The sequence below is a fragment of the Equus przewalskii genome, chromosome 20 (genome assembly GCF_037783145.1).
Source record: "Equus przewalskii isolate Varuska chromosome 20, EquPr2, whole genome shotgun sequence".
Classification (NCBI taxonomy): Eukaryota; Metazoa; Chordata; class Mammalia; order Perissodactyla; family Equidae; genus Equus; species Equus przewalskii.
Genome location: NC_091850.1, coordinates 30797184 through 30811884, shown reverse-complemented (window position 1 = coordinate 30811884; position 14701 = coordinate 30797184). Strand labels below are relative to the sequence as shown.

At 41.4% G+C, this 14701-nt stretch overlaps 1 protein-coding gene across 1 annotated transcript in view; it reads right to left on the bottom strand.

The window, feature by feature from the left end:
- ADAMTS12 (ADAM metallopeptidase with thrombospondin type 1 motif 12) overlaps positions 1-14701 on the bottom strand; it is a 315216-nt gene that overhangs the window by 75639 nt on the left and 224876 nt on the right. Inside the window, 3 exon segments of the mRNA XM_070587073.1 lie at positions 4759-4897; positions 6724-6968; positions 12609-12729. Of these exon segments, the coding sequence (XP_070443174.1) occupies positions 4759-4897; positions 6724-6968; positions 12609-12729 (505 nt within the window).

Sequence of the window (14701 nt, the reverse complement as noted above, 5' to 3'; positions counted from 1 at the left end):
GGAATTCAACAAATTGACCCTAAAATCTAATGAATAAGCAAAGGCCAAGAATAGGTAAGCAGATGCTGAAGAGAAAGAACTTGGGGAATTTTAAGAGCACTTCTTATAAAGCTGTAGAAATCAGAGAACTAAATCCATGGAACAGGATAGGAGCTGGGAAACAGACTCACATCTCTAAGCAAACTTGACAGACGCCAAGGAGGAGGGGCTGTTCTAGTCAGTAAATTTGGTTGGAATAGCTAATTATTCATCAAGAAATTAGGTCCTTACTTTATACTACACACAAAAGTAAATTTAGGTGGTTTAAACTCCTTACGTAAAATTAAAAATATTAAAACTTTTAGAAGAAAATACAGTGTCATCACGACTTTGGGATAGGAGAGTATTTGCAGTTAAGAACCAAAAGCAGACTATGAAGGGAAAATTGATGAAATTGATTATACTAAAATTATAACACTTCTGATTAACATGAGTTCTGCTTAATGTAAGTAAGACAACATAAACCAAGTTTAAAGGACGAGCAAAGACTACAACAAAGGCTTCTGCTTTCTCTGTTCACAGCACCCTCAGGGTTTTAGTAATTTCTTCCTGGTGACTCTAGGCCAAATGTAACACCTAATAGTTCCATTCAGTCAAGAGTTAGGTCCCAACTTAATAAGTATTGATGGCCTAACCACTTAGTAGCCATCTGAAAAAAAAAAAAAAACAAGCACATTGAAAAAAATAATAATATTCTTGTTTCACTTAAAAATTAACTTACTAATGAGATGTGCCATCCATTGGACACTGCATAACTTTTAAAGTCTTGGAATGAGAGTAGACACCATATTTCCTGTTCTGCACTGATTTTCACAGAGTACTTGATTTTTATCACGAGGTACTGCACAAAGACAGGATGTCATCGAAAGAAATGTAGGGTGGTCGAGTCTTGAAACTTTGAACTACCTTAAGCTAGCAGTTCACCTGAAGTCCAAGAGATGTTAAATACTGCTGTGTTTTCCTTTAAAATTTCTCTGCGTTTCCCTAGAAAATTTAAAATACTTCATGGCAGCCCTTTAAGTTCACTGATTGACTCATACGATAAGCACAGACTGTATGACCCAGGAATTCTACTTCTAAGTACATAAATTACAGAAGCTCAAACACTGAAGGAATAAGGCAATAATTATAAGGTGTTGATTACAGCATTGCAGAAATGTTTATAATTGCAAAATAGTGAAACGTATAAATAAATGGCTGTATATTCATACAATGGAATCGTACGCAGCCGTTCAAGTGAATGGACTAGAGCTGCTTTCATCAGCGTGGATTTATCTCAAAGCATAAAGCTGAGTAAAAACAGCAAGATGAGGAATGATACATGCAGTACGATACTATTTATAGAAAGATTAAATGCCTGAGAAACAATATTATATAAAGTATATGGCTATACACATGTATAATAAAAGCATTTAACCTCTCAAATGCATGAGACTAATACACAGTGGTTTCATGACCCTAGTTAACTCTGGGATAAAGGACAGGGAGTGGAGTTAGGGAGCACTCTTCAAGTGTATTTGTGAAATTTTTTTTCTTTAAAAAAGGAAGATTGAAACAAACATGAATAATGGTAAGATCTGATAAAGCTGAGTGGTTGGTATATAGGAATTGTTATTATGGTCTCCATTTTGCTGGGACATTTGAAATATTTCCCAGTGAAAGAGTGTAAAACTAAAATACTACAGTAACAGTAAAAACAAAATAAATGAAATAAAATGATGGCTACTACCAGTTTGCAACTCTTTTACTATGGGAATCAAGTCGTTAATTAGCTTTTAACAGTATCATAATATTTATACTCTTTGAACCTTAAAAGTCCATCTACAGATTAACATTAACAAGATCCTTCTTTACATGAGCCCAAAGATACTCATCAGAAGATGATGATCGAGGCCAGCCTAGTGGTGCAGCAGTTAAGTTCACACGGTCTGCTTCGGTGGCCTGGGTTCGCTGGTTCGGGTCCTGGGAGTGGACCTATGCACTGCTTGTCAAGCCATGCTGTGGCAGGTGTCCCACATATAAAGTAGAGGAAGATGGGCACAGATGTTAGCTCAGGGCCAGTCTTCCTCAACAAAAAGAGGAGGATTGGCAGCAGACATTAGCTCAGGGCTAATCTTCTGCAAATAAATAAATAAATAAGGAAGATGATGATCAATGAGGAATTGGTTAAAAGAATTTTGCTTTGTCTTGTCAGTGAAACACAATGCATCCATAATAAAAGCGATGGCTACGAAGATAGAATAACACATGGAAAGGTACCCATGTTATAGTGTTAAGTGAAAATGTATGTGTGTAAATGTAAATAAATAGATCCAGACACACACAACTATATACAACTATGACTAAAAGAAAGAATATTGAAAGGCAATAAAGCAAAGTCGTAAAGTAGGTGTGTTAGGGTGCTGACTTTCTCTATTTTTAATTTTTCAGTAATGTATTTAATTTACTTTTATAATATAGAAAGTTTTAACTTAAAATAAAAATACATTGCCGAATGAGTCAGTGTTTCACGAAGTCTTCTGTCTTTATATTTAACAACGTGTGTCCTATGTGCATACTAGCATTTCATTCTCTATGAGAGTGTGGAAGTAGATATGCTGTCTGTCTTCTCTGCCAGAATAAGAGAGCTCACTGTCACTCCAGTAGGCAGTGTGGCTGACATCAGGTGAGCACGTGGACACTGTGACAGTTCCCTGATAGTTCCAGTTAAGGTTTAATAACCAGAATGACGTTAGCCCAGGTAGGCAGAGGTGTTGCTAAAGGCTCAGGCTGCATTAAAACCAAATGGCTCATTCACATTTGGTAAGGATGTGTCATTTCCTGGCTAACTGCCGATGTACCTTTTGATCACTGCACAAATCAGCCACTTCTCTTGATTTCCATGCTCTGAAATACTGCATGTGTAATGCAAAGAGTTAATCCCCTGTTGAAATAGAAGAGGGCGGATGGATGTCTCCTGTTTCTTGAGCAGCCCCTGCCCCGGCAGGACTGGCTGAATTCCACTCCTTGGTATCCCAGGACAAAGAATATAAGCCTAAAGCTTAAACCTACATTTCACTGAAAGAAGAGAACAGAGAGGACGAGAAATGGAAAAAGTATTCGTACCCACAGAACTGATAACTTCATTTTCCTCACAACTGCTCCTCAGGGAAATACTTTCACCACTTATTTTCTGCTTAAATGGCTTTTGCTTCTCCATGAGCCCAGCCTCCCTGGGCAGTAGGGGCAGGACATTTGGAAATGCTAGAGGCAGCAGTGGGAACAACAGGACCGACTCTTACTAATGCCACTTATGGCTGTTGCCACAGATTGCACCTCTGACCTAGATCGATTTCCAGAGGTTTAAGATTTTTCAAAACATCACACACTTTGAAATGAACACATGATTCCTGTGATTTCTAAAAGTTAACCCTTGGTTTTCTGTGCTGAAGGAGGCAAAGAAAGAAGTTGGTAATACAAAAATTGTTTCTAAGGTCAATGGGGTATGACTCAATGTCTGTCGCTGGACCTCTTTCCAACGACTGCCTCCCGGGGCGGGGGGCGGGGGGTCGGAAGGATCCAGTGAACAGGTGGTGCAGAGACAAAGCACGTGAGAGGGAAGGCTGTGGAGGGGTAGACCGTGTCCTTCTGGCCACGCACTCCTTCACTTTTATGTACTTTGCTACATTGCTGATTCTGGTGCTTCACCCTATAGCAGCCCTAGTTTTATAGGTAGTAGTTACAGGCCAGAGGCAGAAAGTTCCAGAACAGACTTAGACATGATCTGAAAGGAAGAAGAAAGGCAGAGACTTTGTCATATGGCACTATCAAAGCCCCCAAATGGACGAAGAGCCCCATGGACCTGACAGGCCCTGACCCCTGCCCTCACAGGCCTTGCCAAAGTTCATCTAGCCCAGACCTGAAGACGGTCTGTCTCTACTGATGTTCATGGCTCCTTTACAGCTCCCAGCCTCTTTTTGCAGTTAGATTGTGCCCACAGGACTAAAGCCAACCAGTGAAACATGAGCAGAACCATTTGGGTCACTTCCAGGCCAAGGCCATTCATAACAGTCAGTCTGCCTCTTCCATATCTGTTTTCCCCTCTGCAGCAAGCTGAAAGCCATGCATTTCAGATGTCTTAGCGACAAGATGAAGCAGGGCCACCCAGCTGCACCGGATTTCGAATGGGTTAAAAATAAACCTTCACTGTGTTGACTTTCTAAGATTTCAATTTCTTTGTTACTGTAGCAGAACGTATCCCGTCCTAATAATCAATCCAACGCCTGATTTTGTGAAAGAAAACTACTGTCCTAGTAGATATGAAAAATTGGCAAACTGGACACAGAGAAAGAACTCTGGGCTGGGAATCAGGAGGCTGGTTATGGTTTGGATTCGGCCATGATTTACAGTCTGCCTTTGGGCCAGTTGCTTGACTTTTGTGGTCCTTAGGTCCTCGACCAGAGCAGTGGTTTTTAACTCTTTCGGTTTTGCTTTTTAAAAGACATGTAACCCCTTCTTCAAAAAAAATCTTTCTGAATGCCAGTATATAAAGCTGACAAAAGAAAAACTGCCTCTCTCTTTAGAACATGACCACACATTCATTCCCCACAGAGGCCTCTGGGCCATCTCTGTGGGACCCTGCAGACCCACGGGCACAGAAGGCAAACCACGGGCTTAGACTGCCTCCATGGCCCATTCTGATGCTGACATGGGTTCCTAGTGAGAGAAGCTGTTTCTCACCTGTCCCACACGTCACACTGCACTCTGTCCAGTGGCCATACTGCCAGAAGTACACCAGCTTCTCCACATCATTGTCAAGGCCATCTTTCCGGATGGTGTACTCATACTTGATGCCAGGGTTAGTCACCTGGAATAGAAGCTAAAAGGCAAGAAAGGAGTCATGTCAAACTCTTTCATGACTTGATACTGCAAACCACAGTCCTGTAAAAATACCATATAATGTCCACCGTGTTGAAGTAGCTATGGAGGCATGCACTGGAACCAGTGCCATTAAATGGACGCATCTCCACCTCTGCCTCGACTTGCACCTGTACGTCTACTTACATCTCTATCTATCTCTAATCTCCTCCATTCTGTTATTGCTTGACTGAATTCCCATGGGAAATCATGGGTAGTCTAATCATATGCAAATTACTTTGGGGAAATGGCGAGGAGTGTCCTTTCCAACAATAGGCTGGTAGGTCACCTTGTGCCTTCGTGTACTTTACTAACTTTGCAATTATGGGTAATTACTTAATCTCTTTGTGCCTTACTTTCCCTCCTACAAAGTGAGGATCATAGTATGACCAATAGGGTTGTTATGAGTGTTAAACAAATAAATAAATGTAACATGATATGATTAGAACAGTGCTTGGCATGTAGTTGACACCCAATAAACATTAAATTTTATTGTTGTTGTTACTTTATGATGCTCTTCTCTAGCTCCTGGGCTGATTAGTTCCTTTAAAGTGTATAGTTCTGGGATAAAAATGGTCATGGGTTTTGGCCAAGGCATACTACTCTTGAGATCTTCCCCTCACACCCCTCTTCTACAGGCAACCTACTTGCCACACGTTTAAAATGAATTCATCTTAAACTTAGAGGTGGAGGATTGGTTGCTGCATGGGATTGCAGGTTCCCATACGTAATAATCCTCTCTCATGTGGGTAGGAAAGATGTAAGGCCTCTTGACATTTATGGATCATAGCTGTCAAGCTTTGATCCCCCTCTAACTTCTGAGTGTGGTTAGATCTGACTCTCTCTTGGCCCACCTGTCATCCCCAACCTGTTTTGCCTCTACTGGTATAATTATTCCATTCCTTTTCTGTAGTTCTCTGTCAACATGAAACACAAATTGCACATGCCTTTGAGGAGCACATCCTACACACTAACCACTCTCTCCTCCAAGAGTTTCACAAAGTCAAATCTTTTGCCCAAGGAAAATCACATAATAACAGGTGAAAGACCCATGTAAGATCCTCACCACTGCTGGAAAGTGATGGGGTTCAGGGCAGGTCACCCCAAGATGCACCATGCTGGTATGTGGATTATTTCGAGCTGAAGAAAATAAAGACTCAGAAGACTCAGGAAGAATATTCGACTTTCTCCCTGTAACTCCCTAAAAGAAATTTAAAATAAAGGCCTGTCCCCAGGACAGGCCATCACCATAACCCAGTCTGGCTATGGGTAGACTGGGAGGATTCTTGCTAAGCCCGCTCTTATCCAAGTTCTATTTACCAAACATGGCTTTTCCATTTCCATCTGAGTTCTCTTCCTCCCCTCTGAAGTCCCAAATCACTACCCCAATGCCATAAGAACCTTAAGGAAAATGGGGGAATTCTCCCACTTCCCCAACAAAAGCTACTTGGAAATTCATGTCACACTGACATAGACTAATAGCATTCTTTCTACACCTGAGGAACAATCACCCTCAAATAAACAGCCTGTGTCAACCATACTATAAACTGAACTCAAACCTCCAAATGGATGGTTTTAGGGCCCCTGACATTTTATTATGAGGGTTTCAACAATTTCTAGGCAATAAAGGATTAATGCACAAACTAATATCTTGCTTCCCACTTTGTTCCTTGCTAAAAGAAGTTTTAAGTATTCTTAATAATTGTTCCCTGGCAAATACCTTGGAAAAGAAAATTAGAAAGATCCTAACTAATAGACATGTCAGCAGTTTCCTCCCTTCTGCATTACCTGGATCCATACTGACTCATTGGTGGGACCTGTGGCTATCAGTTTCTCCAGGTCTCCTTTCCTGTCATACTGAAAGATGGTCCCTGCTAGCTTGTAGTTCCCATTCCACTGAATAATAAATCCTCCATTGAGGTAATATTTTTCAGGGTCTTCACTCCTGATGGCCAGGAAGTTTCCAGCTCCCTCAACCTCCATTATCCGTATGTCCCTTGCTCCTTTTGGAATTAGACCAATGTCAACATAACCTAAGGAGAGAAGATAGAATAATGAAAGAGGCATGAGAGCTGAGCCAAACACAATCTATTTCTGACCCATGGTTCACCCTCTTCCCAGCATCCTCATCATTTAGTCCCCTTGCCTTCCTCCTGGGTGGTCACTGGGACTGGTAGAAGCACCAATTAGGGGGAAGTTTAAAGACCTTGGTCAAGAGCAGAATTCTCAGGACTTGATCAGGACTCAGGATGTAAACAGTTTCGTAAGGAGAGGTGATATAAATGCAGACTGGACTCAAATGCTTTTGTAGTTGATCCAGCATTTAGTTTTCTATAATTTTATATTGGTAGTTTAAAATTTTACAGCCCCTAGCTAGTTTCTCAATAGCATTTCTGCTTCCCTATTGTTGCTGCAATCAGATTAATCTTCCTAAACATTGCACTGGATACATCTTTTTGCTTATCCTCATTGCCTGCAAGTTCAAGGCAAATTTAGAAGTAATTTAATCGTAGCTTAAATGCCTTAAGAGAATCCTGGAGCGAATCTTAGAACTATTGCCACCTGGAGCTCTTGAATACAGCTTGTGAAGAGAAACTCAGCTCTGAGCACAGCTTTTTATATTGCTGGACAATTCTATTTATTAGAAAAGGTTTTTTTCTTATATTTTGCTGAAACATGAACTTATATTTTACTCTCATGTGTTCTAATTCAACCTTCTGACAAAGTACAGAGGACATCCACTTAAAAACGATGATTAGTTCTAGCTACAGACATATCCTTGCTTACTGGTTGTTGTGGTAGGAGACATAGTGGGGAGAAAAGGAATTAACACATAGTGGTCTCCTCTCTTTGCCAGACTCTATGCTAAGCACTTTATGCATTCATCCTATTTGTGCTTCGTAAGAACCATCACCTCAGAAAAGGGACGGAATGAAAAGAAGCTAGACTTTGGGGATGGCATTGTCAAAGAAGTCCTGGGGCACGGGAGTCAGAACACTTCTCGAGTTCTAGTGTCTGCATTGTTGCAAATAAGCTCTTCTTCTTTTCTTAGAATCACCTGGAGGTCTTCTTTTTTTTGTAGGGAACTATTCGCCCTGAGCTAACATCTGTTGCCAATCCTCCTCTTTTTTTTTCCACCCTAAACCCCGGTGCCTGGTTGTATATCCTTGTTGTAAGTCCTTCTAGTTCTTTAATGTGAGCTACCACCACAGCATGGCAACTGACAGATGGGTGTTGTGGTTCTACAATGAGGAAGTGAACCCAGGCCACCAAGTGGTGAAAGCGCTGAACTTTAACCACTAGGCCATCAGGGCTGGCTTGCAAATGAGCTTTTGCAATGTTCATCAATGAAGGGACTTGAATGAGGTGATGTCTGACCTCCCTCCCAGAGCAGATATTTGATCATTTTGCCCTTTTCTCAGCTCAACATTCTTTATTTCTTTAACCTTTCCATATAAAACTTGGTTTTAAGACCCTGATCACCCCAGTCATTTTCCACTGGCTGTACACTAGGTTTTTTGGCCTGACAAGCAAACCCACATCTCTGTCACTCGAAAGTGCCCTGACTCCTCCCTCTCCCTCAGACACTAAAGTAGCATGGGGTCCTGGGAGCTAAAACCTAGGGCTGGCCAGCGGGAGTGATTTGCTCAGAAGCTGGGTATAGACCACAGCCTCAGCCCCATTTTTCAAACTGCCAGCTCCCATCCAGAAGAACCAAAATGTAGGTCTTGCAGTACTTGATTAAATTCCATTTGGCCCTCGCACACTTGCCTGAGGCAGTTGATTAAAACTACTCATTTATAACTAGCTCAGGAAAAATATTTATCACATGTAACTGAGGCGAATGCAGTTCTTAAAAATGCCTTTGGAGTGTTGCTACCCACAGGCATTTTCTGACTTAGGATGTCGCATGCCTTCTCATAGCAGGACTCATGCAGGAAAATTAACTGGCATTACGTATTATAGTAATCACCTTATCCCTTGTTTAAAAACAAGCAAAGAACAAAACAATGAGAACTAGATGGAAAAAAAAAACTAAAAGAGTTTGCTTTACCTTTCACTTAAGAGAGAAAATCCAAAGTTAGAAATATTTATCATGGGCAGATTCTGCAAATTGAAAGGGGAGGTACATCAAATTTAAAATAAAAGCTTTCAGTGAATATAAGAGCTGCTTTTGAAGAGTTTGTAGACAGAAGATGTAAACCAAGGGAGATTTAACTATGAACAAAAGTAATACATATTTGTAATATACATTTGCAAAAGAATACCTAGAAAGAAGTCAAAGTCAAAGGATAAATTTATGGTGACTCGGAGTTAAAAAGAACCATCATAACATATCTACCAGACTCCTTTGTGCGCAAATAAAAGCCCACAGCAGAGAGGAGTGTAAAATAAAAAGTAACAGTTTCCATTTTCCTCCACCCCAGTCTTATGTCCCAAAGATAATTAGTTATAAGTTTCTTGGATTCTCTTCCAAAATCTTTCTTTGCGTGTATAAGCACACATACACATAATTTTTTAAACAAGTGGGATCGTACCCTAGGTAGTATTCTAATTATTGCTTTTTAAATTTAATATATCTTACAAATCTTTCCATATTTTTTGAGCCTTTCAACAATTGCAAAAATGACATAAACCCATTTATTTAACCAATCCACTGTTAATGGATACTTAGATGGAAGGGAATGGCTACCAACCTCTTTATCTATAAAATTAGGAAATTGAGTTCCCAAGAGAGGAAGAAATCTATGCCACATCACACAGCTAGATGGAAAATCTACAAACCTCTGACCAGGGGTTGCCAACCAACTCCTAAGATAGTGTTTTTAATGAAAAAATGAGGTTGGTAGAACATAGATGAAAAAAATCCCCTTGAATGTCTCATCCTCATGGGTCTTATTTACAGAAATGAGAATCATATTAAAAGGTTGTAGGGGTGGAGAGTTATTGAGATATTTATTCTATGTTAAAGGGAAGGTTGACAGGGTTGGTTAGAATATCTCCAAAGTAATAAAAATGAAGAATATCTTCATTCAGCAAATCACTCTTCTCCTATCTTCCCCAGTAAACGTGAGCCACTTCCACTAGCATTAGCAGAAGTAGGAAAACATAATCTTGATCTCAAAGAATCAGAAAGTGACCCAAACTTAATATTACAATTTGGGGTTTACAATATTACAATTACAATATTGTAACAATATTCATACTACAAAAGACTTGACATTACAGCTAGACCAGTGGCAGGACATCAAGGAGAAAAAATGTCTGACAGATGTTCCATCAACATAACTGTAGAACAGTTAATGATTTGGTGTCCTTTATTTTCAAAGGAATGTGGAATCAACCTTAAGAAAATGAGTGCTTATTGAATACCTACTATATATATAGACCATATTTGCTGATTTGGGGTTGGGCAGGGTGAAGACAAAGCCTAAAAGACAAATCAACCCTCATTTATAATTGCATTAGAGAAAAAGAATAAAACATAAGGCGAAATAAGGCAGTGATACAAGATAGCACAGAAATAAGTACAGAAAACAACTATATATCAGGTGTCTTCGAGGAAAGGAAGTAAGTTCCCTCTTTTGACTTTGGCCCTCACATTAATTGGCCTACTTCATTTCACAAATTTTTGCATCACTTCTTGGCCTCATTCACATGGTGGGTGGTAGAAGCCTGGGTCTTTACAATGGCACGAAGCAGAGGCGGGACCCAGTGAATGCCCCGTGGGTGTGTGGAACACAGACCACCTAACTGGGTGCTGCAGAGTCTAGAGTGAGCACTCGCTGGATGTCCCCATTGTGCTGGGGCTGGTGGTGCCAGAGGACTTTGAGGAACCTGTCAGGGAACAAACAGTCTAAGGCTGACACCACTCGCTGGGTGCCAAGAGCCACCAGAAGCCCTCTAGGCAGCAGATGGGAGAAAGAACTGAAAACACAAAGGCATGAGGGATGCCAAATGCTCAGTGGTGGGTGTGTGGCCAGAGGTACTGAGATTTCTGAGGCAGGCATGGGGGTGGGAGGGAGGCTCAAGACGCTTTTGGTCCCTTTTCTTTAACCCCCGGAAACCAGAGCAGAGACAAGGACCCAGAACTAAAGGTCGATTTCCTAAGGGCTTAAAAGACTAAGTGGTAGAGATCTGAAAATGAAAAAACTCTGCTTTTCAAAGGAGTTACCATAATGTTAGGAGTACAGCATATCTGATGCCAAAGATACGAATCGCCACAGATAAATAAAACTGAGGGTAAATGTAGAAATGTGATTTTAAGTGTGACTTTGTAATTCAAGTAAATAAGGTCACATCTAAATAACAGAAAATATTTACGTAATACCTTTGTAAAGACTGAATAAACATTAACTATCATCGGATGCATGATCATAAGCTTTAGGCACACTCGGTTATCACTCACATCCCTAATGAGTAATGCAAAGGATATGTTTAAGGCATAATAAAGCTATTAATCAAGGACATGAAATATAATCCTCTAGTGAAAATTCTAAAGGGCAGAGCAAGCATTCCATTTTATAGTTTAACCTTATAAATTGAATAGTCAAAGATCAAACAATAGGGATGGAAATTAAACAAATTTAGATTACCCACTGTTACGTGTCCTAGGGAAAAATAGGTCATTTAATCAACATACCTGATGTTCTCAGGATCATATGTAGTAACTCGTCCTGGCTGGTAAGCATATTTAGGACAGAGATGCTGCTTTGCCAGAACCCAGGCAAACAGTGCCCCAGTATATCTGGAAGGGCCCCTATCACTTCCTGTGCCCCTCACCCTACCTCACTTACCTGAGGCGTCACCCCTCAGGCCCTACCTCAGTGTGCACACTGGACTCCCACCTCCCAGACCTGCATCTCTTTGGAATCCAGAGAATTAAGGTGACCCCACCTCCCCAAAGGAGCCGCAAGTGATGACTACATCTACAGCTCCTTGCTGGCACCAAGGGACCACGAGAACTATTTTAACTGGAGACAAATCTGCAGGAGTCATAGCTGATTTGGGTGAGGGTGGACTCTCCACTCCCTGAGGATTTATGCAGCTCAAAGCTGCATAAAGGAAAAACCTCAAAAAGGTAATCATGGGAAAGGAATAGTAGAGTGTGGGTAAGGAGGTGGGTGTTAGGTGGCAGAAGCCACCTGGAGAGCCATAAGGGACCACTAGGTGGGACCCCCCTTACAGGGAGAAATTGGGAAGAAAAGCTAGCTGAAGCAATCCTGCCTTACCTCTCCTTTGGTCCTGAAGGTACACCCTGATTCTTCTGCCTTTACACCCACTGCTGGCTTCTCTGCCCTCACTTAGAGAATGTGCCCTTGTGTCTTCATCCTTCTCAGCCAGCTTTTGAGCTCTTCTCTCCCCCACTTCTCAGTCCATTCCTATGCCACGGGCCTTCAGTGTGATCCTCTTCCAGGGATCACACTCTTACGCCTGTTCCCGTGGGCAGCCACCAGGCCAATGTAGACCTCTATCCAGTTCAATCTGATGCTTCCTGTAATTGGTTAGCAATCAACCCCTCTCCTAAAACTGCCAAGGAGCCCTTATCCTTTTGTAGTGAAGGCTATATTCCACTTTGAATTCTTTGAAAGTCACAATCTGCTTAAGAAAATAATCAATCTTGCCCTCCATTCTCAGTCCCCTGCCACTTCAATTATTTATTTGTTTGTTACCAGATCCTTCTTTCTGTTTAAACATCTTCCTCACAGTCTGGCAGGCAGAGCCGTCCCCAAGGCACACACCACAGCGATCCTCCGTGGCGTTGGAATCGATCTCATAGTCACAGCCGACCATCTGCAAGGAAGAGAGGTTGAGGATGAATGAATGACACAGGCAGGAGACGCCACACCTGCCTTGGACTTCTGACTTCTCTTTTCCCCCTTTGCTCTTGATGACACTCAGGCTGGGGGCAAATATAAAAATAAATGTTTCCTTTCCTAGTGGCAACCAGAGGAATAACCAAAGCATCCACCAATGATTGTAACGAAAATACTTGCTTAAAGGAGAACAAGGTACACACTGAGTGGGTCTCCAATTTCTCATTAGTCAGAGGTAAAATTGAACACAGTTCCAAAAATTTAATTATGGAAATGTCTTGGAAGCAGAGTTGATGGAGCATCAAGTCCCTTTCAGATGTGAAAACCTCATGCCCCCTCCTCTCTACTGAGATCTCTCAGGGGTGATGTAATTACTCCACCAAAAATATGGTTGTTCAACCCCTTTATATTCCTCACTGGGATTATTCTCTCTGTTTTCTGTCTGAGGACAGCAGGTGAATCAGCAGCCATCAGAGAAAAGCAAGCTTAATGCTGACACTACTCCTGTCCATGAGGGATGAAATCTCTGACCTGCAGATCCATCATCAGACCCTTCAGAGCCTCCCATAACCCAGCCCCTACTGAACTTCACACTTAGCCGTGTCTCAGCCATCCTGGCTTTCCCTCCAGCTGCAGAGGAAGAACTGGCTGTTCTGTCTCTGAGCCAAGACCTAATCTTGCTCCTGTGCTCTGGACCTGATCCCTTCCCAGTGTTCTGTCCATTGGTCTTCCTGAATCATCATCTCTCCCTTCCAAGGGCTTCCTTCCCCTCAGTCATCAATATGACCAAGTCTTTCCCACACTAAAATTCCAATTCTGGAAAAGGAGAGCAATTAAGCTTGGGTGTTCTGTAGCATCAGATACCAAAGAATCATGACTCTTAGGTTGAAAGTCATGAAACGTGAATTTCAACTGAGCTTCTCTGCTGCCTGCCTTCTTCCAAGGCCTGTGCTCCTCATCACATTTCAGTAGTAAAAGAAAAAGGGCAAATGACACCATATTCTATTAATCATATTTTTCTTTCCTGTTCGGGAAGAGTTGTGGCCAGGTATTTTTTTTTTCTCTCTCAAAGATAATTTCCTTTCTTATTTTAAAGCCACCTCAAATCTACTGAAGGGAAGAACAGTTCCCTTTAAATATACCTTCCATGAGCTAAATAGAGAATGAATGTCCATTGACAGAAAACAGCTCCATTCCTCAGGTTAATCATCTCTAATTTCCTTTAGGTCCAAAGACTATGCTACTTGATCCATTTGGGGGGGAAAAAAAAAGTGCTAAGAGATTAAAAAAAGAAAAACAACTTAATCATGCTAATCACAACAGAAAGAAAAGAAATTGCCTGGATGCGTGCCTTCAGCCGTTATGAGTAAAATGCCAAACTTTCTCCAGTGATATGTTTATGTCAAGCTTGAGCATCCTCTAATAAGCTGACCTTTACAAATTATATTCCCAGTGACCTTCATTCCTTCACTGCTTTGGAATGAGCCAGGGAAACTTGCTCTGAGACATATTAATTTGAAAGTGTTTTTAAAAATCTCTATCAAAAGGGGATAGATAAAAAATGTGAAGAATAAAGGAAAGAAAGCTAGAAAAACAAATTCCTTGAGCCCGCCTTTCTTCTCTAGTAATATTTGCCTGCATACAGGGCTGGGGAAGAAGGCACACACGTCCCCAGTAGGCTGTCCCACAGCATATTAAATGAGTTCTTATGGAGACTTCACCCCATTGCTTCCGCCATCAGCTGCACACAGTACAATCAACTCTGAATGAAGTATATAACAGAAGGCCCATGAAGGCACCAGCCAGTCCTTGTCACTCATCAAACATAGTGGCTCTCAAGGGAAATAAACAAATGTCACTCTCCTCTTTTATGCAATGTTCTCTGGCAACAGGGCCCACGACAAGATTGTCTTTCTGCCTTCAGCAGAAAGCACTGAAGAGGTGGCTCT